General features: G+C 39.8%; 1 protein-coding gene across 1 annotated transcript in view; it reads right to left on the bottom strand.

Annotated features, from left to right (window-relative positions):
• The window catches only part of HELZ (helicase with zinc finger), a 138,480-nt gene that overhangs the window by 106,970 nt on the left and 5,094 nt on the right, over positions 1–26,416 (bottom strand). The window contains exons 3-5 of the mRNA XM_004693451.2: positions 25,951–26,007; positions 10,327–10,554; positions 8,931–8,967 (exon numbers count right to left, since the gene is read on the bottom strand). Coding sequence (XP_004693508.1) covers positions 8,931–8,967; positions 10,327–10,536 — 247 coding nt within the window. The 5' untranslated portion in view covers positions 10,537–10,554; positions 25,951–26,007. The remainder of the gene's footprint in view (positions 1–8,930; positions 8,968–10,326; positions 10,555–25,950; positions 26,008–26,416) is intronic.

Here is a 26,416-nt window from a genome sequence, read left to right as displayed (position 1 = left end):
ACCATATAACAAAATTAAAATGTAAAGTTGCCAATCAGGTCCTTGATTATCTTTAGTATCTTAAAAACGCTTGGAAGGAAACAGAGTATGGCCTAGTATATTATTAAACTTGCCTTAGCTATAATAATTGAACTGACCAAGAGATTAAAAAAAAAAATCCACTTTGAGAATTTTTAAAAACTTACAAATCTGTGCACATAAATTCTCTTCCCACTATCTGTGACATTCTAATGAGTGGAACTCCTTCCTGTCCCGTGGGAGTTACAAATGGGGAAACCTAAACACCTCACCTGAATTGCAGCATTCAAGGCTCTAACCCCTCCTCCTCATGTTAAGGTTTTCGTAATATTTTCTCATGCATGAAATATTCTTTACTTGGAATGTTCTGGGTCAAAACTTGAGTAATATTAAAAGATTTTCATTCTACTGTTTCAATAAAAATATCTTCAGTGAAGGTCTGATAGTGTCTAGCTACCAAAAGGACATCAACAAATAAAATAGAATTCCCTTTGTTATATAGAACTGAGAAACTTAATTTAACACAAGCTCAAAGTACAATAAATATTGAATAGCTGCCCTTTTTTCTTAAATCTATTTTTTTTTCCAGCAACATGACTGTTAGGTTATTTTTTTCAAGTTCTTAGTTATTTCTAAAATCTTTCTAGGAGATTTTAGAAGAGATTAACATAATCAAGGTATTTTTCCAGTTATTTCCCAAAACTTTTAATTAGCATGAAAACTAAATCCTTTAGTTACTAATATAGTGAAATAATTCACTGCTTAGATATAATCATACTTTCAGAACCAAAGACTTTAGGAAATGAATCAAAAGTGAAAATCCCTTTAACAAATACATTTTTTTAATCCATGAGTGAATTTCTTTTACTGAGTAACAGTTAATTTTTTTTTAAGATTTATTTATTTATGCATATAAGAACTAGAGTATAGGCCAGAGGTGCAGGGAGTGAGAGAACTCACCAGAGACAGAGCGGGGAGCAGAACAGGCGATCTCCTGAAATATACTGCTGAGAGGAGCAGTAGGGAGAGTTCAGTGGACTGAACTCATGCTGTAGTGGCTGCAGACAGCTTCACAGTGCTGTTCTTTAACCCCTGGAAGCTACCAGGGAGGACCCTCACTCACTTAAGATTTTTTGGTAATAAACTTATTTGGCAAGTAAATGTATGGAGGGCAGAGAAGGAGTGGCAGAAGTATACAAAGAGATCCGAGATAGGGGAAAGCCTGAAGAAAGTTACTAGCCAGAGGTTAAAATGTCAGTTTGTTATAAGTATCAAAAATGATTCTAGTAGAAACTAGAGTAAGAATGCTGGCAAATCTCTCATCAGTTCCATTTTGCCAAATTGGGTCTTTTTCCCCAGCATTTTTCTCTGGCTCAAACCTTTTCCCTAATCTGCTTTTCTTTCAAGCTGTAATAAGCAAATGCTTTTAGACAAGGAGGGCTGTAGTTTTTGTGGCATTTTATGGCCTTTCTATCAAGGCCTTTTCAAATAAAATGTTGCCTTTATAAGATCCTTTTGGAAAATGAAAAGCTCTAATAGCATTCAAGATTAGGTATCACCTTGACCTAGTCTCAGTATTTCATCTCCAATAGGACTCTTCTATAATATACTCTTTAAAAAAACTTTAAATCCCTGCTACACCTTGCTCCTTTCAATATCCGGTCCTTAATCTAGTTATAAGTATCTTCATGGTCTCATTTATAGTAACCCTGGCTGTGTAACAAACTATGAAGTTAAGTATTGCATATACTTTAAGAAGTACTTTATTCTTCAACTGCTGTTCACTGTAAAGAATTTTGGCCTCCCTTTTGATATTTTCAACCTGCAGAAACAGTTAGCTCTCCTGGTTTATTTTCAGTATACCAGTTTAAATTTTAGAGCTAATTCATTCAACTTCCTAAACTATGCAAACACAAATTATACACCATAAAAACTGACAACACAATTAAGCAGAAAAACAAAGCTGGGGCCCTTCAGGTGGCTCATGGAGTAAAGAGCAGCAATGGGAAACGGTCCGCAGCCCCTGCAGCACACTGGACCCCGGGCAGGAGCTGACAGCAGACCTCTCCTATCTCCTCTGCTGTTCCCCTCAGCAGTGGATTTCAGTGAAGCCGCCTGTTCTGCTCCCCACTCTGTCTCTGGGGAACTCTCACCCCCTCCATCACTCCAGGTCTTGTATGCATAAATAAATAAATCTTAAAAATACACACACACACCAAGCTGAAACCCGGTTCCCCAGAAACATCATAGAAGATGTTTATTCCATCTACTTAAGGCACCATTAAAATGAGACCTGTAGGCCCTCCCTGGTGGTGCAGCGGGTTAAAACACAGCACTAAGAAGCTTAAGCCACTTCCACATGAGTTCGATCCCCGCCTGCCCTGGAGGAGATCCACATGGCTGGCAGACCTCTCCTGGCTCACCCACTGCTCCCCTCAGCAGTGGACTTGTCAATCTGCCTGTTCTGCTCCCCACTCTACCTCTGGTGAATCCTCTCACCCTCTGCATCTCTGGCCTGTACCCCAGTTCTGTATGAATAAATAAATAAATCTTTAAAAAAAAAAAATGAGACTTGTAAAAGGAGCCTGTCCTACATTAGGAGTGACAGAGGTGCCCCCTCACTGCACGCCACTTGCTGCTCTCAACACCTTCAACTTCTACTTTATAAAAGAACCCTAATTTCCAAGAAGGATCTGCTGTACGGTTACAGCAAAGTTAACCTCTATTAACTGTTAGATAACTGGACTAAGAAGGTTTTTCCATTAAAAAAAATCAATTTGACTATTTTTATCTTGAAATTCTATCACTGCTATCATTTAAATTTCGAAGGTCAACACCTTGCCATCGCTGTTGTAAGCACTCAATGGAAAACCTGATTACGGAAAGAACAAGATTTTTCTCAAATTCCCTTACTTCACTGTTTCATGTTTGTTTGTTTTGACTAACTTGCTTACTGAGAAAAATTCTAACCTTTTGCTATTCTTGTGTTTCCTTTGTTTGAGCTGGTTTTTAATGTTTTCAAAATAATCTTAATTTTAATTCCCTGTTTGGAAAGTATTTACTGAGATTTCAGAACACATGGTACCATTTCCTTACATATAAATATAATTTCAGTTAGTATAAAATTAATGCTTACAAATTTCCATGTGTCAAAAGCAACAATGAAATATATTTTAACATGTTGCTCATGACTATAGCTGACATCCTGTCTAAATTAGAAAATGCCCATGATGGGACAGAAACCCTGAAACTGTGTTCTAAGACAATTGCTTATTTAAAAAAGAAAAGAGGTCCCTCCCTGGTGGCACAGCGGGTTAAAGCACAGCACTAAGAAGCTAAAGCCACTTCTGCATGAGTTTGATCCCAGCCTGCCCTGGAGGAGATCCACATGGTGAGGCAGACCTCTCCTGACCCGCCCGCTGCTCCCCTCAGCAGTGTACTTCGTTGATCTGCCTGTTCTGCTCCCCGCTCTGTCTCTGGTGAATCCTCTCACCCTCTGCATCTCTGGCCTGTACCCCAGTTCTATATGAATAAATAAATAAATCTCTAAAAAAAAAAAAGAAAAAGAAAAAGAGTGTGCATATTTAGAGGATCACATAGTCCTCAAGCCTAACTCAAATATTAAGTAAATATTCATTACCCTCATTTATATTCTGTCCCAAAATTAGTATTTATAATGTAACATTTTATTCCTATCAACTTAAGTAAAAGGTCATTCTTTAAAATAATTAGTAGATATGATGGAAAAAGCTAAAAGTCAAAGTCAAAATTCCACTCCATAAAATCTTAAGTTTCTGTTGAAGAGCAAACTGTGGTACAGCCATACAGAAAACACTCTTCAACCCTAAGAACAATGAATGACTGACACACAAAACTCAGAGGAATCTCGCGGGACACACAGCAAGGAGAGAAAACTCTGCGAAAGGTCACCTACAGTATGATCCTCTCATACATTTTCAAATGACAGAACTATAGGGCTGGACAACAGACAAGTTGGTCAAGCGGAGGGAGGTGGTGGGGGCAGGGAGCAGGCCGCAGGTGGCGAGTGAGAAGGCAATATGGGGCGACCGTCCTGGTAATGCAACGCTGTGCCTGGATGTGCTGATGGCCGACGCCAACCTCCTGATGATAAAATGACAGAAATGCCCCCCTCACTGCACCACGCTCAGCTTCTGGTTTTTCTAGCATTGTGTAGTTATATAAGATGTAACCAGTGGGGTAAAGTGGGGGGCACCAGGCACCTCTCTGGGCATGAATCTATAATCATTTCAAAATTAATATTTTGAATTTCTGAAAAATCAAGTTTATATGTATGGATTTTTTTTCTAGTTACTATAACTAAAGAACAATAAATTAAGTAAGAAATGTTATCAAATGCATTCCTACTTTAAGAGTCTGGCTAACAGTGAAGACTAGACTAGCCAGAAGGCCCAAATGCTCATTCTCCAGACCACTCTTAATTATCTATGTGGATTCTGAGCCTCAATTTGTTCATTCCTGGAATATGAAAATCCTCTTTGTCTTGTGTCCCTAGTTTATTTAAACAGAGAAATTTCTGCAAAGCCATATAGAATATGCAGGCATTGTTTTAGGGAAAGGAGAAGGAACAGCCCTTTCCTTCGAAACCACTGTGACCTGACTTGTGCTCTCAAGCAAGTTCTTTATCCACACCAAGCTGTTTGCTTCCTCGCCTCTAAAAGTGGAATGATATTGCAATATGATTACATAAAATAGGTTTTTTTTCCCAAAGATTTTATTTATATATACAGAGCTGGGGTACAGGCCAGAGGTGCAGGAGTGGTGAGAAGATTCGCCAGAGACAGAATAGGGAGCAGAACAGGAAGATTGACAAAGTACACTGCTGAGGGGAGCAGCAGGTGTGTCAGGAGAGGTCTGCTGTACCATGTGGTCACCTCCCTGGCCTGCCATTGAACTCTCACTGAGGCGATTGAATTCACACTGAGGTGGCTGAAGCAAGCTTCACGGCTGCCTTTTAACCCATTGTGCCACCAGGGAGGGCCCCCAAAGTAGTATTTTTAGAGCATCTGAACCAGAGATAATTCTGGATAAGTACTGTTACCACTACTAATTAAATACTTTTCACAAAAAGAATTTTTATATCCATTAATCAAAATTCTTCTGAGAAAAAGGTAGGTAAAGACATTGGTGTCCCCCAGAGGAAGGACAAAAGGTATGAGCAATCACTATCAATTTGCTTCTTTTAATACAGTCAGTTTCGAATCAACAAGAACTGCTAGTTACTGAAGCATTTTCTGCACAGGGCAAGGATCATTATAATAAATGTCAGTACATGCCCCAAAACTCCTTTGTCTATAATGATGACTTCTTAAATTAATGACACTCTCAACTAGGGTTTAAAAAGCTTACAAGCTTATGAAAAATACTCACTGATGTTTGTGATGACTGAGCTTGCCCTACATATAACATGTAGGCGTTACTCTAGTTCATAAAATGTTTTGCTACTGAATTTCTCCACTGACCTCTATTTTATTACCATTATTAGTGTTTCCCAAATAGTAAATATGTCAAAGTTAGAAAAAGAATCATTTTTTAATGAAAGTCTTCCTGTTATACCGAAAACAATCTATAATCACATTCAGATAATGAGAACAGACTTAACCACCACGCTTCTCCAGCAGTCCCAACCTGGCCACCTTCATTATTCAAAACATACCAAGAACTAAGAAGCATGATCATAAAAGCTGATGTAGTTTATTTTCATGTACTTGAAGTAGAATTCCAACTTTCATGATTCTGATTCATCTGAACAAAGTCATAAAAAAATATTTTGGGGCAACCAAGTAAATATGATTATGGGCTACATTTCAGATATTAAGGGATCACTGTCCATTCTATGAGACTAATAATAATGTTGTGGTTATGCCCTTGCGGTTTTACTTTTCAAAGATATATACAGAAATATTTAGGCACAATAGAGTGATATCCAATTATTTTTAAATTATTTCAGAAAAAAATTAGTGAAATATGCAAAATGCTATAACGTAAATTTTAAGAATACCAAGGATTATACTATTTCCTCTCATTTTCTGTATGTTTTGAATTTTTCATAATAAAAAAAAAAGGTGATGCCTTTAATTCCCTAACAAAGACTGCCTGTCTGATTTTCTAACTGTGCCTTTGATAGTGAAATCAGAAGTTCAGAGCAGCAAGAGGAGGCGAGGGGGAAGCTGGCTGGCGTGAGGCATGTTGAGAGTCCCAAGGAATGCCAACTGCTAACCTGGGATGAGGGGCGCAGATACCCAGACAATGCTTCACACAAAGTGCAGACACAGGTCTTGGGCCGCGAAGACAGGAGCTAGTTCTGCCATCTGCCGTTACCCAGCAGCGTAATAATTAACAGGGTCTGGGATTCTCCTCTTGCTCTTTATTTCTGACTGACTGCCAAACATGACATTTTTATCTCCATAAAAATAACATTCTCAAAATTTGCAGAAAAATGATATACAACAGCAGAACTCTACAACTTACACAAAAAGTGTAAACGCGGCCAATATTCCCAAATGTCTACTTCAAATAAATAACTTCCTATACACTGCTCAGAATTTAAATAAGCATTTTCCATGTTCTTACTTAGCACACAAATAGTGAGAAGGAATGCACAGAATTTAATTAATGAAATCCTCCTTTATTGGAAGCAAAACTATTTTTCACTTTGACACACAGCACTGCAATGAAAACCACTCCAAATACATTTTTTTCCCTACTCTTGGCTTATTTATCTGGGAGGGTACCCCAGATTGTGGGTCAATGGGTATAAACATTACCAAGCTGCATCCTGCTTCATGCTCCACTAAACTACAAGAGTATACTCACTGCACTACATCACTGTCTTACATGCTGGCTTAACTTTTCTCCCAACATTACAGAGACATGGTGTATAACGAACTGCAAGCCAGTAGTGCCGATACTGGGCAGGTTCTGAGGTGTGTGTAGAACAAACATCACAATTCAGGTAATAAACATATTCATGCCTGAAAAGTTTCCTGATAACACTTTTATAGTACTAACTCGGCAGTTAAACTACTATCTCACTATAAAATGTTAGGTCAAATAAGTAACAGAAAATGTAAGAACTTTCCATATGTTCCTTCACAAAAGCGTTTTCTCTTCTGAGCATTCTCACACATCAGTTAATCTCTGAGGGCTTGAAGGTCACCAAAATGAGAAGACTCCAGCAACCTCACTTGTAGTAGAAAGAGAAAACGAAGGAGGGGCCATCTCTCCCACACGAGACAGGCAAGATGTCCAGACTGACCGGATCCAGTGTTAGTGAAAGCTGAGGGAAAGGACTCTCCCCTATGGTGTTGGTGAGTGCAAGCATTCCAAACTAGTAAGACAGTTCTTGAAATAAGTGTATTGACACATACCATAAGTAGAAGTTTGTACTTAAACACTAATTCTAACCCACATACCCAACTGTTAAAATTCATTAATCCAGACATCCAATTTTTAAAACTATGCTGCAGAAGCAAAGGTAACAATAAGAATGAACATTTATTCACAAAATGGATTATGACAAACTAGAAAATGAGAACCTGCTAAATGTCAATAAATGTAAGGATTTGTGGATAAATCATGCCCCAGCTATCCAGTCCAGGGGACATTAAACAGGCCCTGGAGCTGGTGTGTTGATGAGAAAAGACATCACTGAGCTCTGTGTGTAGGACAGCAAGCTTTTAGTGGCCATCACACAAATCTTCAGTTTCAAAAGAAAAGCTCTACACGTGTGTTGCAAGCATTTATGCTCACTGCTATAGAGAAGGGAACAAAAGATACAGCAAGCTAAAAAACAATGATTTCTTCCACAGAGGAGATTATTCCTTCTTCATATCCCTCTATATGACTAGTCATTATTTCATTTGTTGGTAATTTTTAAATGCCCATCTAAGTTTTGAGAATACCAAGGATTAAATTATTTTCTGTATGTTTTGAATTTTTCATAATAAAAGTAAAAGTGGTGTCTTTAATTCCCTAACAAAGGGAATACAGATTTTGTTAAAGGAAGATGGACTAGATACTTCTCAGATTCCAATTAATGCCTAAAATGTACATTTCTCTGAAGTGAGGTTCACAAAAAGGGTCACTTTGCCCAGATGCCACAATGTGGAAGACAGGTTTGTAAGACAACAAAAATAGTCAATAATTTTAAGTTTTGACACAACGGGTAAATAAAAAACAATTAATTTATATTAAACATCTCAGCCCTTTCCCCCATTACAGAGGGTAAATGAAACATGATATTATCCAAACCAATGAGCTGTGCAAGAAATCCCACCAAGAGTGTATGAGAATGTACAGTGAAGCCTTCTCTCACTCCTCCTAGCTTCATTCTAATGAATTGGCAGCAGTCACAAAGAAGAGGATTTCTATTCTGTGCGTACCCAAAAAGCAAGAATCTTATAAATCAATTTCATGCCCAAATGAAAACAAGAAAAAGCACTAAAGAGAATTCTCATCAGTCTCTTCTCTCTAAGGAAAATCTTCTAATGAAGGGGAAAAAACATTTAAGAGGACTAGGCCCAGCCTTTCAATTTATCCAAGCTTAGTATTTTAATCAATGTGTGTTCTCGGTCTTCAAATGTGGCTCTTGGTAACTGAAAATACTCACACATCTTTCAAAAGACGCTACCAGTGTTCCCAGGGAGTGAGGAGCGCTAACACTTGTGAACGGGAGGAAGGCTGGCCAGCAGCGGGTCAGTGTCCATCCAACTTAGGATGGGGTAGGGGTACCAGTGCCCAGAGTAGGTGGGATTTGCCACTAATAGTATGATCACTTTTGAATTAGCTATGGGACAAGTTCAATATTAAACATTACTCAATTAGATCATACAAAATCTTCAAACCAGAAAAGAATCCCATTTTAAACTTACCATGCCTACAGTCCTCATCAGCTTGCCCATAGTTTTTCTGCAGAATAAAAGATACAAGGTAAAATTAAGTAGTTCAAGGACTGTTTTTTCTTAACAGAGATTTTGTCAAAAAGCAGCCAAACTTTGTTTCAAAGTTTAATCACTAATGCTGCAAATTTACTATTCAGACAGCAAGGCTAACTCATGTGCTCTCTGAAGAGGAGAGTACTCTACAAATAAAATACCCTTCCCTAGTCCATTTACTCCCACTTCCATTCCTCTCCTTCTCTAACTTCCAATCGCCAGAACCTGCCCCCATCCTTACCCTTTGCTACCATCTTTACTGAGGAAAACCACGGCCATGAGGACACCATCCTGGCAGTCTATCCCCACACATAGCCTGTTGCCCCCTGCTGCCAGATCAACTCTCCACCCTCCTTTCTGAAATCCACCCTACACCATTTCCAACTGCTCAAAAAAAGCTGAAGTAAGTAAACTGACAGCTCTCACTCTCTCATTCCCTGCATTCCATACATTCGGACATCTTTTTGATTCCACATTCAAACTAGAGCCAAACCACTCTCCCCTGCTACCATGTTGGCTAAAGTCACTGTCATTTCTGGCCTGAATAACTCCCGTCACCTCCAAACTAGTCACCCTGAATTACTTTTATTGTATAGTCTCAACACAAAGTCAAAGAATTCTTGTAAAGTCACTCCTCTGCTCCAAACCCCACAATGATTCCTCACCTCAAGTAAAACAAGAGTCCTTAGAGTGACCTGAAGGGTTCCAGAGGGTCTAGCTCCGTTGACTCTCCCCCTGTGCACTTCACTCCAGCACAGTGGCCTCTGAGCTATTCCTCAAACATGGCAGACATGCTTTTACCTCAGGGTCTCTGCACTGACTCTTCCTCTGCCTATATGCACTTCCTCCAGATTTCAACATGGCGCACTCCCAGCCACCTTCAGATTACCTTCTCAATGAGGCCTTCCCAGGCCATCCTATTTAAACTGCAACCCCATCCCTATAGAAACCCCATGCTTCTTTTAACAGTCTGTTTACTTATAATACCTAGTGATATTTTACTTATTTATAATACCTAGTGATTAGTATCTATCCCCCATAAGAAAAAGTACTATTCTCTTTTCACCATTATATGCAAGTAGCTAGAACAGCAACCAGCATAAAGTACGCACTCAGTAGGTATCTGCTGAATGAGTGAATACCCCAAAATGCTATACCACAGTACAACTTTCAAGACTTCAAACACAACTATTTGCCATCAAAGATAGCCACTTTACACGTCTCCCCAACTAGAACTAGGCCCTTGGCAGAGGGAGTGACCAGCAATAGTCCCCGCTCAACAGAGAAGATCGCTGAACACTGCTCAGCACTGCCTTGTCAAGTGTCTACTCACCAGTTGCAGAAATGAGGCAATTCTATAAAGAAGACTCTCGATTTTAATGCTTTCTATCTCCAGTGGACATGGCCCCGTGAAGTCGGCCATGGAGTACTGGCCAAGAGAAAGGAGAGCCTCTGTGCAGTGCTTGAGGGCCATTTCATAGTCCTGCCTCTTTAGTGACTCACACGCTTGTTCACATGACTTCTCAGCTCTTCTGTCTTCCATGACTCAGGGACAAAAATCCTAAGACAGAGAGAAAGAACAATTAGGCAAAGTCTTTAAACCTTATGAATTAAAATTCGAGCCCCATTCTTATGGCCACTGGCTTAATTATCTACCTGAGCAGTTATTCTCAATCAGCCTTTTGATCAAGATCACAGCTGAGCAGCAGCTGATGCTACACATCTATACTCCTCTTTTATATTTCATGAAGTCTTTACTAAGATCCCAGCAAAACATCAACCATAAGTCAGTAGCATACTAACAATACAACAAATTTGTAAATGAAGCAAATGTGCAAATGAAACATGACTTTGTATGTATATTGCCAAGTGCAAGAAACCAGGAAGGATTCTTCCCTTTTTTTTAACCAGAAGGTGGAGAAAGGTTTTCTATTCAAACCGCACAATTTCAGCCTTGCATTCAATGACTATGATTACAGAGAATCAAATTCTTCACTATGTGGGGTTTTTCCTACTAAACAGGAAACATGTGGCTAAGACACATGTCTGAACTGCCTACGAATGCCATCCTGCAAACACTTCCTGGGATCCGACTCAGTGCTACCAGCCCTGGGCTACAAGCACTAATGACAAAAGTGGAGCAAGGCATCACTGTTCTCAAGAAACCCGGATTCAAGTACGAAAGGCAACAAACAATCGCAAGACTTATTCCACCTGCTAGAAAGGCAGGAGCTGGGTTGAGATTGAACAAAAGTTCACCAGACACGATGGTGGGGAGGGTGTTTGCAAGCGTTTAGAGACGAGAGCTCTTGCAAAAATCACCAAGAAAAGAGATGCACAGCTTAAACTCCAGTTGTATCAGAGGAAGAAGAGGAGGGGCGAAGAACGACCTCAAATACCACCTGAAATGAAGGCTATATTCCACAGGCAGTGGAGCACGCGTTGCCATGCACAAGGAAGAGAGGTAAAACTGAGAAGCATGGCGTCTCCTTAACTCTCGCTCATTTGGCAGGGAAAGACACGGTCCGAGAATGCTTGAAGCCCTAAGACCTGATGTCGCGGCCCTGCTGCGGAGGACCCGCTCGGCTGCTTGGCTGACCTGCGTCACCAGCTCGCAGGGTCTGGGAGCGCTCTTCTAACCTGCACTCGGCTCACTCGCCCGCCTTACCTGCCCTCCTGCTTTTTCCTACCTGCCACCTCACTCTCTGGCCAAGTGGCAGGCAGTCCTTGCCCCACTTTCTCCAGCCCACACACACACTTTACTAGGCCTCTCCAGCTTTGAAGAGAAGCCACACTGCCCTCGCGCAGCCATTCTGCAGCTACCTGCACAGTGCATGAGAGAGGCTGCAGTGGGCTGGCAAAAGACAGCAGTGAATGAGGCAGAGACACATCAGAAGAGGTCTAGTCCTTTTTGGAAATATCTAAGGGCTGGAATGAGGAAGAGTTCAAAAGAACTGAGTGCTTGTTAGCGTTAGTTGAGTACAGGTGGTTACATACACGGGGTTCCATGTGTATATTTTCAATTGAAAAAAATACCAAAACATGGTATGAAAATGTATGGGGTACTTTATATGTCTACATTTAAAAAATTAACGCTTTTAGTGAAAAATGAAATGTAACTGTGCTGCTCACAAAATAATCCAACAAATCCGATAGGGGAGTTTCAGCCTTAACACGAGCTTCCTGTCAACTTCCACAGCTTTCCAAGGTGGGGGCCTGTCCTAGGAACTGGAAGACATTTTAGCAGCACCTATGGCCTCTACCTACCAGATGTGAGTAACACAATTTACAACTTGTGACAACTCCAGATATTACCAAACAACTCTCTGTGTGAGGGTTAATCATTCTTGACTGAGATCTACTGAAATAGGCCAGCAGTGTTTGCTTGCCGATAACAGCAACAATGACTATATAAACCTTGACAGACCGAATTCTAGACCGCAAGGTCTAGAACTAGCAAATCTTCCCTTTGAAATTCCCAGCCCAGGACCTCACTGGTGGTGCAGGGGTTAAATTCACAGTGCTATCAAGCTATCACCAGTCACCACAGCCTGAGTTTGATCCCCGGCCAGGGAATGCACCCACATGGCGCAGCAGTCTTCTTGTCTCACCCAAAGAGCCCCTCAGCAGTATATTTCAGTCAGTGTGCCTGTTCTGCTCCCCACTCTTGTCTCCGGTGAGTCCTCTCCTGTACATCTGGCCTACGCTCCTGTTCTTCTACACAAAAATGTCACTGTGTAAATAAATGCCTGTGTAACACAAACAAACTATTTTCACCATTTTTTTTCCATCTAAATAAACCAATGATTATGCAGGAACAGTCACGGGCACAGAAGCGCATCTGGGCACCCTTGATAAAGATGAACTAGGCCTTAAAAACTGGTTATGTGGGGGCTGCTGCCAACCTAAGTTGCCAAACATAGCAGCAAACTCTCACCAACATTAATACATATGTAGCAATTAGGAGGAGAGTTATTACTTTCAGGAACTTTGGGGAGAAATGACCTAATTTATAGAGCTAATGTCTCTGATACAGTAGGCTCCAGTGACTGCACCAGCAGGACAGGAAAGCTCCCACCCCAACCCCCCACCCCCGCTGCCTTTGTTATTCTGGTCCTGATAATTAGTCTCAAACTAAAGCCCCAAACCTCAGTGTGGATCTCCATACAAAACAGGTCTCTGCTGAATTGCTCTCTGACCTTTCATAGAACATCAAGACCTTACTATACTCACCCCTGAAGCAGCTAAAGTGCATTCTCAAACATGCGATAAAAACTGCCAGTTAAAGTCAAATGAGGGGCCTCCTTGCTGGTTCAGGAGTTAAAAGTCCCAGCACTATCAAGCCATCATGGGCAGCCCCTACAGCATGATGTCCATCCCCAGACAGGGAGCTGACCCACAGGGCACAGCAGACCTCTCCTGTCTCCCAACTATTCCCCTCAGCAGTGTATTTCAGTGGATCATCTGTTCTGCTCCCCACTCTGTCTCTGGCCTGCACCCCATTCTTATATGAATAAATAAATTTTTTTAGTCTTAAAAAAAAGTTTATAATTTTAAAAAGAAAAAAAAAATAGAGTCTAAATGAGACACTGTCTCAGGCCATGCTGAAATTGACCACAGAAAATATATGGGGTGAGAACTGAAACTACTTCTGCAGGCCAGCTCCCAGACACACCTTACTGTGTAGCTGACACTCTTGTCTAGGATACTCAGGTACATCTGTATCTATACATTATGATCCTCCTGTCTGGCCAGAACAGCCTGACCCAAGGGCAAACTGCCAAGCTCACGAGGTCTACAAGCCTCCTCCCATGGGGACAGAGAGGCCCAGGCTATGGAATTGAGTCACATGAATCACACAAGTAGAAAGAAGTACCACATCCACGCCTATTCTGCATTGGGTCTGTCTCTTCCTGTTAAATATTATCCAACTTTTACCAAGAGAAAACAATGCAACTTTCTGCAAACTCCTACCTCTGTGAGGAACAGTGATTTGCCAGATTTAACTTTACAGATAAGAAAGCTAGAACCAGAAACCAATCATATTAGTTGTTCAGTTACCCAGTATCCATTCCTTTTCCTGGTCCTAAAAATCCACAATTTCCCTTTCAGAATTCACTTCTCCCCTACTCTCTCAGCTCATGTAGTTCCTGAAGAGCTAACCAGGGACCCAAGGGTGGCATGTGACCAGAACTTGAAAACCTAAGCCTTGTAGCCCGAAACACAGGGATTGGCTAAGCATAAAACATGTGAGCCTATGGAACCAACCAAACATCATGAAACTTTCGCTAAGGTTTCTGGGGAAAAAAAGATAGGCACTCTTTCCTGCTGAATCTAAAAACTCACTAGTTGACCCTGCTGCAGCCATTTTCTAAAATACAGTGCCTGCAGCTGCAGTCTAAGCAGGAAAAGGCACTTCATTCCTGAGGAGAAGCTAAGTCCTGATGACATTACTTGAGCCCTGTATCCAGCCAGCTGTGCAGTTAGATGAGTCAAGAAATATTTTTCCAGATTAAGTCAATTAAGGTTTTATCAGGCAATGTGAAAAACCAACTGAACTGATAATTGTCTTATGAAACTGTGTATGCATGGTTATTTATAACACTGTTCACATAGCTATTGATTACTAATAACAATAAGTATGAAGAGGAAAAAAAATGAGCATGGTATAAAAGTTACTTAATGTAATTTGGTTATTCTGCCTCTTAAAATTTTAAAACATTTGTTTAAACAAGTTTATCATAAAACTATTTCAGGAATAACAATCATCTGTTGCTGAAAGTTTATTGTATGCCAGATTCTATTGACAGGATTACTAATGTAATCTAATTTAATCTTCACAGTGACCTCATAGATGGATATTATTATTATCACCATTCCCATTTACAATGGAATGTAAACATCATTGTTATTTCATTTCAGTTCCCATGTACAATGGCATCCCAATTACAGTTCTCCTCAGTTAAGGAAATAAGTAACTTACCCCATCACAATGTAAATAACAGAGGCAGGACTCAAATTCAGACAAATTGACAGCTTTTAGTTACGACAGTGACGCTGACCGTAAAAAAGGCTCTAATGTTCCAGTGGAATAGAATCTCAACCTCAGGTGCTCTCAAAAGCATCAAATGTGTAGGTAAAGTATAACCATTTTAACTCTGGGGAAGTCTCAAAGACTAATTTCCAACCTAGTTTTGCATTCTAGAAGTATACATGCTAACCACATAAGTGATCACCATGTATTAGTCCTCATTAAGTGTGAAAAGCCTCATAAACCTAAGCCAATTGCCAATGATCTCATTTAATTAAACAAAAGTTCCGTGTCCCTCAAACTAAGGAGTATATTAATTAGCACCATCTTTCTATAAAACGGTCACATTTGTACCTTCCACAAAAGTCAGCTTTTAAGAATATTCCTATTAATAAGTTACTTTTCACAACTTTTCTACACTTGTTTTAAAATTTATCCATCTTAATGCAAGCCAAAAAAAGGGGGGGTGGATTAAGAAATTGGACTTTATCAAAATTAAATATATTTTTGCTCTTTGAAAGACATTCTTAAAAGAATGAAAAGACAAGGAAGAAAGCGTTTGCAAATCACAAATCTAAAAAAGAATTTGTTTTTGAATATATAAAGAACCTTCAAAACACAACAATAAGAAAGCAATCCAATTAAAAACTGCGCAAAAGATTTCAGAAGATAATCCACAAGAAGGAAATCGCAAATAAATACATGAGAAGATGTTACATCTTCTGGTCATCACAGAAATGCATACTACCACTTACTTATTAGAAATGGTAAGAATTCTGGTATTATCAGTGCTATAGAGTCACTAGGATTCTCACTTACTATCAGTGGAAATATAAAATGGTACAGTCATTCTGGAAAAAGGGTTGACAGTCTCTATAAAGTTAAAAAAAATACTCACTATCTGACCCAGCAATCCTCTCTCCCCACAGGCAGCTACCCTGGAGAGACGAAAACTTATGTTCACTCAAAAGTATGTACACAAATGTTTACACAGCTCTATTCATAATTGGCAAAAACTGGAAACAACTCAAATGTTCTCTAACAAGTACAATTAAAAAACTATTCAGCAATTAAAAAAAATTCAACTTTCAATATATTCATTAATTTAGCTCAATCTCAAAGAATGAGTAGAAGAACCCAGTCTGAAGAGCCTGTACTCTGATTCAGTTTTATGATATTCTCAGACAGACAGAACTATCAGGATGGCCAGTAGCTGCAGGGCTTATAGGAGGGAAGAGGGGACGCTACAGGGGTGAGGTTAGGGAATGAACAGGGAAGGACACTGTTCTGTACTCTGATCTCAGTGATGGGTGCTCAAACTACACGTTTGTTAAACTGATACAACTGTATACCAAAAAAGGAAAAGCTTTACGTATAATTTTAAGCATAACTTTTTTAACTATTTCTAAAACATGAATTGCAAAGTTACAATGGATATGGCTTTTTTAAACTGGTAAGAAATAGATTCAGAAGTGTGTTGTCAATAAATGAAAAACCTATACCTTTCCCTTCTAGCGCCTATAGGTTTTAGAAGTAGGAATGAAGCCTCAGAAACAATCCTCCAAAAAGAACAATCAGTGAGTTCACTTGGCACAAAATGTAGGGTACTTTTGAAGAATTTCATTTTAGCTAAATAATTGGTCTAGGACCAAAAGTAAATATTGGAAGAAAAATGGAATCAATATTGTACCACAGAGGTGGTAGGCAGCCTGGCCTGTGTAAGCCTGGCCTGGCAACACATTTTCCGTAACAGATGATAACAAGGGAGGTCATTTAGAGGCGTCAATCTCTTCCCACTGTGGATTTTTTCAAAAGGGTAAACTAACTCCATAACAACTTAAAATTAAGTCATGACATGTATTTTCATCTTGTATATTTAAAAAATCCCTTCAATTAACCTTCCTTGTTCAAGTAGTCATGGTCCTCCTTCATTTGAAAAGACCTAAATTTGTTTGATTAGAGGCAGACTTCAAAGAACAAAAGTAAACTCTGATCAAACAGCAGGAGCCAACATAAGTAACTAAAACTTCTTCACTCTAAATTGAAGATGATTTCAGTATTTTTATTTTAGACATTTGTTTCCATTAGATATTTAAATTTACCTCATAGTTCACTTGGGTGGAATGAATCAGATTGCATTTGTAAAAGTTTGAGAAGCCTGATGAGTTGTGCCAAACATTACCAAAATCTGCTGTAACAAAAGTATTAACATCTTAATTGATTCTTGATTACACCCCAAATTATTTTTAGTTATCAAACTATACATGCAATAAACCATAAGAAAACTTAAAAGGCTAGATAAAATACATGTTTCTTTACATAACAAAACAAAAATTGAAACAAAAGAATTGCTAGAAAAAAATGGAGATTTGAATTTGTTTTTTAATCAGTAATTTAATCTGCCTCACACACCATTAGTCTCCCTGCAGAAACTGAATTATTACCCTGAAAACAAAACTACACTAGAAAATAAATTATGACAAAAGTCAGATTGACAGGCCATTAAAATAATCCACAAAACCTAACCCGGTGGACCAAGGAAAGCTCATCAAACCACCACCAGCCCTTCTACTGGGCAACATGTCAGGCACAGTGCATGCTTGTCTTCAGGGGGGAAACAAGCTAAAATTCACTCCTCTGGAGAAAACACGGTAGCTCTGAAAGGCTTATAAAATAATGTTCAAGCTCAATACCACAAATGAGGCCACCCAGAAACTCACTAAACTCAGCTTTCCCCCCAACACCCCCAAAGCGAGGTGAAGCCTCTGAGTCCCTAACAATACTTCCTTTCACTGGGCCCCATGTCCTCTCCCTTCCCTCTCTAAATCCTACCCAATGTTTCCCTAAGATCAACTCCTCCCAAAACAAGTCTTACTCCCTATGGTATGATTTGGCCTTTGAACCATTTACTATCTTGGAGTAAAAATATAAAGTGCCTTATCTTATCTACAACAACCTTATAACTCGATATCATTTTTTATATCATTTATATCCCCCCATGACAACTATTCAATTTACTAAAACCATTCAATATTTTAATTGAATTTCTCAAAGAGATGACCTAAAATAACCTAAATACCAACCATTCCAAGAACTGTCCTGTACCAAATTCAGTGCTCTTTAGAATGCCAAGTCATAAAGGAGAATATTGTATTATCTTTAAAAGTATTGGCTTTTATCCAAAACTGGAATCTGCAATGGCTATTTAGGATATTCTGCAAAATAAAAAACTTTATTTACTATGGTTAACATTCAGCCAGACTTGCATGTATCTCTAAAACTTCTATAAAATCAGAGTACACATAAAACTCCTATAAAATCAGAGTATGCAAGAGGCACTGAAGACATTCTAAGTCCTATTAAGAAGAAACTATAAACTAAGACCATCAATCATATTCTATTTTGAATAATCTCTTTCATTAAGAGGTAAACACTCCTAAGTTCCAGAATAAATGTAAAGTAAAATGTTTTAGGTGCATAAAAGAAACAGCATGGACTACCTGCTATTAGTTTAGTGACTGCAATGACAAAAACAAGAAAAACAAAATTTAAAAAGTTATGATAGCTAAAACTGAGATTTCCTTTATTTGTCTACTATTTTTCCTGACACATTTTTTAGAATAGTCAGAAACCCTGAAGACAGCTTTCTGAATTTCAATAATCCCAAATTATTTCTTGAAGAGCCTAAGCCTCCTCCCCAAATCATTTAATATGCTTACTAATCAATAAAGATATAGACAATACCCCATGTATTTAAAAACAAGCAAATTATACTGGAAGAATGACTTCTACAACATGTTACTGCTTGTCAGGAAAATGTTATTATAAAACATATTTTATTCTTTGTCTTTCATTTTCCTTTCTATATTATCTTATTAGACTTATATACATCATAGCCAAAATAGTTTAGCTTTAAATAAAAAATAAATCAATATAGAAGAACCGACAGATCAAATGCTAAGAATAAGGGTTATTGGAATAAAAAAAGCATATTATGAAATAATAATCACAGTTTTAATTAGACACAAGATTACAAAATAATAGCCTATAATTTCATTCTATAAAATGTCTACATATTGAACACTTTACATGAAAAGCCATGAAAGATATAAGTCAAAATATTAAGTGTTTCCTTCCCAAAATCTCTAACCCATACTAATCATGAGAATAGTATCATACAAACTCAATTTCATATGTGAAGCAACTTCCATGTGATCATAAAGGTAGTCTTCTGCCGCTTGTGTCTATGCAGATGCCTCTTTTTTCTCTCTTTTTCCTACTAAATCTACCTCTTAAAATGAAAATGAAAAACATACACACCAAAATTGTTTGGAAAGTTTGGAAAACTGTCATAGCCCAGGGAACTTGACAACTATATTAACTGTGCCTCCTAGGCAGATTTAGAACAGGAAAAGAAGCTTTGGTGGGAAAGTTGGGGAAATGCAACAGAATGCAGAGATTACTCAATCATAATGCTCCAGATATGATTAAGTTTAACAAACATCCAGAGCAAATGTGAAATGTTAGCAATGGGGAAAACTAGGTGCAGAATATATGCGAACTCTGACCCCCAGTCACAACTATTCTATAAACCTAAAATTATTCCAAAACTAAATCTTTATTAAAAAAATATAAAGTGGATATTCTGAGTGGTAGATTACAAATGTTTTTATTCATCAGCACTTTACTCCTTTTTCAACAAGCAACATGTTTCATTGTCATAAAAGCAAAGAGTAGAGGAGGCAACTATTTCAGATGAAAAGAAACTAAAGAACTAAAAAGTTTTGGGATCAAATAGGGAAACTTATGTACGGGCTTAATATCTGATAGCATAAAATAATCAGTTATTTTCTTATTTTTAAAAGATTTAATTTTATTTATGCATATAAATAGGATCCTTTGGTGGCACAAGGGCTTAAGTCTCAGGACTATGAAGCTGTCCGCAACCACTGCAGCATGAGTTCGATCCCCAGTCAGGGAGCTGACCCAGTGGGCGCAGCAGACCTCTCCTGTCTCACCTGCTGCTCCCCTCAGCAGTGGATGTCAGTCAATCCACCTGTTCTGCTCCCCACTCTGTCTCTGGTGAATCTTCTCATCCCCTACATCTCTGGCATGTACCCCAGCTCTTGTTTGCATAAAGAAATCTTTTTTAAAAAATCCTGTTAAGTGAAATGAGCCAGGCGCAAAAAGACAAATACTGTATTCCTGCACTTACATGAGGAGGCAAGTTCAAGCAGCCAGAGAGTATCAACCGAAAGGTGGTGGCCAGAGGCTTAAAGGAGGGGAGAATGTAGTTAATGTATATTGAGTACAATTTTAATTTGAGGAGACAAAAAAGTTCTGGAGACTGATGGTACTGAAGGTTCCACAACTTCATGAATGTACTCAATGCTGCCAAACTATTGAATATCGGAAAAGTCATGACACCTTTTTGCTTGAAAACAGAAAAAATAGGTCATTGAGTTTGCTGACAAGCCAATATATGCTAACATGGAAAAATGATAAATTTTATGTTATAGATGTTTTACTGAAATTTTATGAACATGTACACAACTCCTTATGAACAGTAGGCCCATGTCCTAGTCCAGATGCAAATTTAAAGACTGCTCACTGCCCCTTCCCCTGATGCCAGGCCCATGAAGAAAAGCTGGGTGCTGGCATAACAGAGCCAGTAAGTTAGTCCCAAAATAAGTCCCACAAAGGAAATGTAGAAAAGTCAAACACAGAGCAAGGGCCCGGAGAAGCTATGCGGGAGAAGGCAAAAGCGGAAAGGGAGCCCCACTGGGCAAGGGCAGCTGCTGAGACTAGCAAAGGGTGGCACAGCTGTAAGAAAAGAACAGAGCTCGGAGGGAATCCCACCAGGGGAATGAGAGAGAAGGGTGGAAGGAGGAAAAAAGAATTGTAAGTAAGAAGACTGTCAGGAGATCCTGCCCAAATATCTGCAGAAAAACAGCTTCCTTCCACATAGGAAGTCATATGTGTACCTAAGAAACCTGGAAAGCTGGTGAGGTCTGTAAATAGTTAAGAGGGAAAATATTTTTCTATGAAAAGTACCAGCCAGCCTCCAACCACAGAGAAATATTGCCATTTTTTTTCACTTGTTTTTGTTTTTAAGATTCATTTATGCATACAGAAGTGGGGTACAGGCCAGAGGTACAGGGGCAGTGAGAGGACTCACCAGAGACAAAGTGGGGAGCAGAACAGGAGGACCGACTGAAATACACTGCTGAGGGCAGCTGTTGGGAGACAGGAGAGGTCTGCTGCGCCATGTGGGTCACCTCCCGGCTGGGGATCGAACTTGTGCCATAGTGGCTGCGGTTAGCTTTGTAAGGTGCTGTGCTTTAACCCACTGTGCCACCAGGGAGGGCCCTGCTTTTGTTTTGTTTTTATAATAACACTTATTTGCTTAAGGAATAATTTCAATCTGAGCCCATCTTTGTTTCAAACACTAGTTAAAGATGTTCTATGGCACAGGGGTGAAAAGTCAGTCTTAAACCAGATCTGCCTACACAAAAATTTACCTCCATCTCCAAATCTGCAAAATGGGAAGAACAACAGTACCGATTTCACCTCGATCGTTGCAAGAATTAAATAGGTTAAAACACAGAAACACTTTGAACAGCACCTACCCACATTAGTCACTAGAAAAGTATTAGCTCATCACGATCCTCCAGGTCTAGAATATGAGATCCAAGAGAGCTGCGATTTGCCTGTTATGTTCACTGCTGAAATCCCAGGTGCTCCAAGCATTTGTTGAATAATAAAAGTTACTGAGTAATGTAACAGAAGCCCACACAGCAGTACCTTTTTGTTATCACTGACTACAATCTGCATGACATTTGAACCCAAAGCTTCGAGCTCACAGAGGTACTTACATACCTTACACAGGTAACACTTTTATCCCCATCTCACAGACAGACTGACTTGTGAACTGCCCAAAATCAAAGAGTCTGAGTAGCACAAATGTTCTGGAAGGTGGATTCTCACTCAGAATATACCTTGCTAAGCTATTCAACTCACCTTACCCTCACATACACAAAATTAAAGTCACGAAATCACTTTCGCCACTTGCTTCCACAGGACTGACATAGAGAGAGGAAACCCGAAACATCAGTATCTGCTGAAGTTGAACGATGGATACAGTGAGGTTATTTTTTCTCTTCTTTCCACATCTGTATGTGTGGAAGTTTCCATAATAAAAACTATTAAATGTGAAAGAAAAATTGAAGTCCTCGCTCCCCAACACAAACACCACTTCCAGCTTTACCGCCTGGGAGTGAGCCCAGCACCCCTGAGAACGGGCACGCTGCTCCGTCTGGGCAAGAGCGGGCCGGACTGGGGTCAGGAGACTTTGGCCTTGGTTCTGCCTCAATTACCTGCGGGAACCTCACTGATTCCTCACTCCCCTGAGCCCTGAATGTCCCATCTGTTACTTCTAGAGGGGAAATTTGATGTCCGCCTTCTACTAACTCCTTAAATCCAACACACCAAGGCAGATTCGTCTCCATTCTAAACCCCGACCTGTTCTTCCACGCGAGCTCCCGACTCCTGATGGCCCATTCTGCCAGCCACCCAACCGTAAAACCTCAACATCACCTCTGACTTGAGACAGAACTGACTGTTCCTTCTCCTCCTACCTAATTAGTCACACCTCTGATCAACCTCCAAAATATCTTTAAAACCCATCACCTCCTTTCCATTCCCAAGGCCAGCAGCTGAATTCAGACTCTCACCATCCCTCACCATCACCACAAACCCAACCAATGTCCCTTTCTCTATCTGCTCCTCACTGCCAATCCACCATGTTAGTCTGCCACTTCAGACCCTGCAGCCCAGTCCTCACCTCTCAGCAGCCTCATCTTCCACTATTTCCCTTATATGTCTCCAGACACGCAGGTTTCTCACCCCGGTCTCACTTCCAGTGCTGCTCCCAGCCTTTGCTATCCTTCCCTCCAGAATGCTCTATCCTTTCCACTGCTTCTCAGCTTTACAGGGGTGCAATCTAAATGGCAACTCTCCCACTGAAGTGTTCACAGATAACCCCACAGGGGCAGGAACATTGCCTCCATTTAACCCACAAGCACTTCGTCCAAAAGCCTCTTACAGCACCTATCAAACTCCCATTAGCCCTTTTACTTTCTACTAGGTGACTCACCGCTTGTCAGTAGGCATAGTTTGTTCATCTCTGTGTCCCTTTGAGAGGTTTCTCAAAAAATGTGCCATGGCCCAGTGGCAGGTTGTGACTGAGCTAAAGATGTTCCAGACAGATGACCTCAGCCCTCCAAGCAGCCACAAAGGGACTTTAGCACCCAGAGCTCCCAGTTGGTCAGGACTCAAATAGTCTTCAGCAGCCTCCTCCTCCTCCACCAGGTGGATACCAAGCACAGAAATACTCAGAGGACCCCACACCGCACAGGTACAAATATTTGCATAACTGAATCCTGGAACAAAACATCTGTTCCCCTCAACCACCACCCACTTGCCATCTAAGAACACACTTCAACGGGCATGCACTGCTTATCTTTTTAATAATCACTCATTTATTAGCTGGCTGTACCTGCCATGCCATCCGAAGCCCACGTCAGTAGCTCACTGCATAAAACAGCAAAGGATATATGAATCAACAAGTCACCAGGGAGAGACTCAACAGTGAGATTCAATACTGAATGTGGAACAAAAAAGTCCAAAGCCATATACACTTTGAAGTGAGCAAAATTTGTGTTTCTGTCTAGTTACAGTGAAATGGGGCACCCATGTATTTGCTAGTAGTGAAAGTGGAATACCATTCCTGAAAAACAATATGGCCAATGCATCAAGTTTTAGAGATGTTCATACCATGTAACACAAAAATGCACTCAGAAATTTATCCAAGAGGGCCTCCCTCATGATACAGGGGTTAAAGTCTCAGTACTATCAAGCTATCACAGCCACTGAGGCATGAGTTCAATCCCTGGCCAGAGAGCAAACAAACAGCACAGCAAATCTCTCCTGTCTCCTCGCTGCTCCCCTCAGCAGGGTTTTCCAGTGGGCCTGCCTGTGTGCTCCCCACTCTGACTCTGGGGAATCCTCTCACCGACCCCCTGGTCCCGCATCTCTGGCCTGTACCTGAGCTCTTGTATGCATCAATAAATAAACAATCAATCGTTACAAAAAGGAATTTATCCAAGAGAGGGTTAAAAAAAAATCATACAATAACAGCTATAATAAGATAAATTAAAGTATTAAGTGAAAACCAAACAACATCATAAATACCAAGCACAAAAAAAAAAATTTAGGGAAATTATGGGAACATGACTTGATGAAATATTTTGCCGCCTTTCAAAATGTGAACATATAAATTAAAATTGTAACACCTAGAACACGGAAATGTTCCATGATCTAATAAGTAGAGAAATAATTCAAATGATATTCTCTCTCTCTCTCAGAACGTCAAAAAGAAAATCAACTGTTTTTAGGTTAGGTTAGTAACCCTAATATAACACAACTCATTTAATATCAATTCCTCAATTATTTGATAATTTAAGTAAGTTCCACCACACTGAGCATAACAACAAGCAGCCACCCACCCTTCCCATTCCATGCTCACTTTGACCTTTACCGAGAACTTCCATGCACCCTCATCTCGATGACCTACAGCAACTCAACACTAGCTTTTCACGGAGCAACAATCACCTCCACTGGTGTCATGATCATCCTCATGAACTTATAAGAGATCGATAGTGCAAAACAAGTTTATACTGAACAAACAAAGAACTCCTATAACCATGCATTACTTTAGCAATCAGCCAGGAGCCAAGCCCAAATGCAATATAAACCTGAACAGTACATGCACTGGCACATTAAAGTTTCTGGGATTCTCAAGGCCAACTTGCTGACTCTATGGTGAGCAATATCACAATTAAAAGGCAATAAGAACTCATGAACAAATAAAAGAACTAGGGCCTAGGACCCTAGGTGCAGTTAAAAGGAAAAAATTGTTACTTTCACCACAAACAACAGAAAGCTAAAAACCCCAGCTTAAAACACATGGGGGTGAAAAGTAGCTGGCAACATCTTTTCATCTTCCCCAGCCAAAGCCCAAAAGGCAGACTGTTAAGTCATTTTATTAACAGTTGAAGCTTCTAGAGTTGGTAATGTCTAATGAAAGACCAGTATTGATAATATATCAAAAAATAATTTCAGCATTCACGCCCTATGAGGACAATAATAAAAAGGTCTTTTTTTCCGTTAGTATTTTCATTTTCTAGGTTTAGAAATGAAAGACCAAGATTCTATAATGGCCCAAAAAGATTAATTACTGTAAACTAATACTCAAGACTAAAGTGTCTTTCTTAGCACATTTCAGTGCAAGATAAATTAGCTGAAGGACTAACACAACCACTGAATGGAGGGAGGAAGGGACACAACCATCAGGGCAAAAGTTTATGCTTTTGGTTCTACTGGTAAGTTCTCAATATTTCAGTCCTCAAAAATGGAGATATACAGAGTCATTCATGACAATAAGTACATCACAGTTAACAGGAAAAATGAACAATACATAACCAAATAGTCAGAGCACAGGGGATTACCATTCAAGAATGTTGACACAAAAACTGAAGGACCTCTCAAGTTCCAATCATATGCAAATAAGTTGAGCCCCAGTGCAGTGACTAATTCTGAACAAAAGTGGAAGATTAACCTACCCTGACTTCTCTGCAGACTCTGACAGAGTAGCAGGCAAGCTCTTCAGAGCAAGCTCACCATCCAGTTGGCATCAGAAGAAGTCAGTTTGTCCACAGGTATCCTCAGGTTGCCACCGTTTCACTACTACCCTACATCACTCTACACCGTCCACCTCAGCCTTTTTGGCCAGCAACTCTCACCCTTGTCTCCTCAGGCATTACCAAGCCCTTGTTTCTAAATAAGACTCTCCTAAACCTTACTCACCTGCAGTTCACTACACTGGGTATCACCCAAATAGCCCATCAGACCTCTTTATAATTTCTGAAAAAAGAGAGAAGGAAGCCTTTAAATACATAGTTTAAAAAAAAAAAAAAAAACACTGCTGATGTATCTCTTCTGAAGCATTTGTATCCAGCATATGCTCTTTTGGTCCACAGTATTTCAATTATGTAGCATAACCAGCTAGTACCAAGAGTCCTGAGATAAGGGTGCAGTGATAAAAATTTGGTTGAAAACTGCTACTACTCAGCTGTGTGACCTTGGGCAAGTCACTTGACTTCTGCAGGTCTAAACTTCTCAGATGGCAAGTAAGACCATTAGACCAGAGAGAAACGAGCAGAGCACATCACAGTGGAAAGAGCAAATGCTTTCCACAGCAGAAAGCCAGCAGCACCACCACTTACTAGTCTTGACATGTTATGGCAGTACATGTTAGCCTAAATTTCCTCCT

Source organism: Condylura cristata, unplaced genomic scaffold (assembly GCF_000260355.1).
Source record: "Condylura cristata isolate star-nosed mole 26May11 unplaced genomic scaffold, ConCri1.0 scaffold00038, whole genome shotgun sequence".
NCBI lineage: Eukaryota > Metazoa > Chordata > Mammalia > Eulipotyphla > Talpidae > Condylura > Condylura cristata.
The sequence above is the reverse complement of the archived record's forward strand: the minus strand, read 5'-3'. Positions and strand labels throughout refer to the sequence as shown.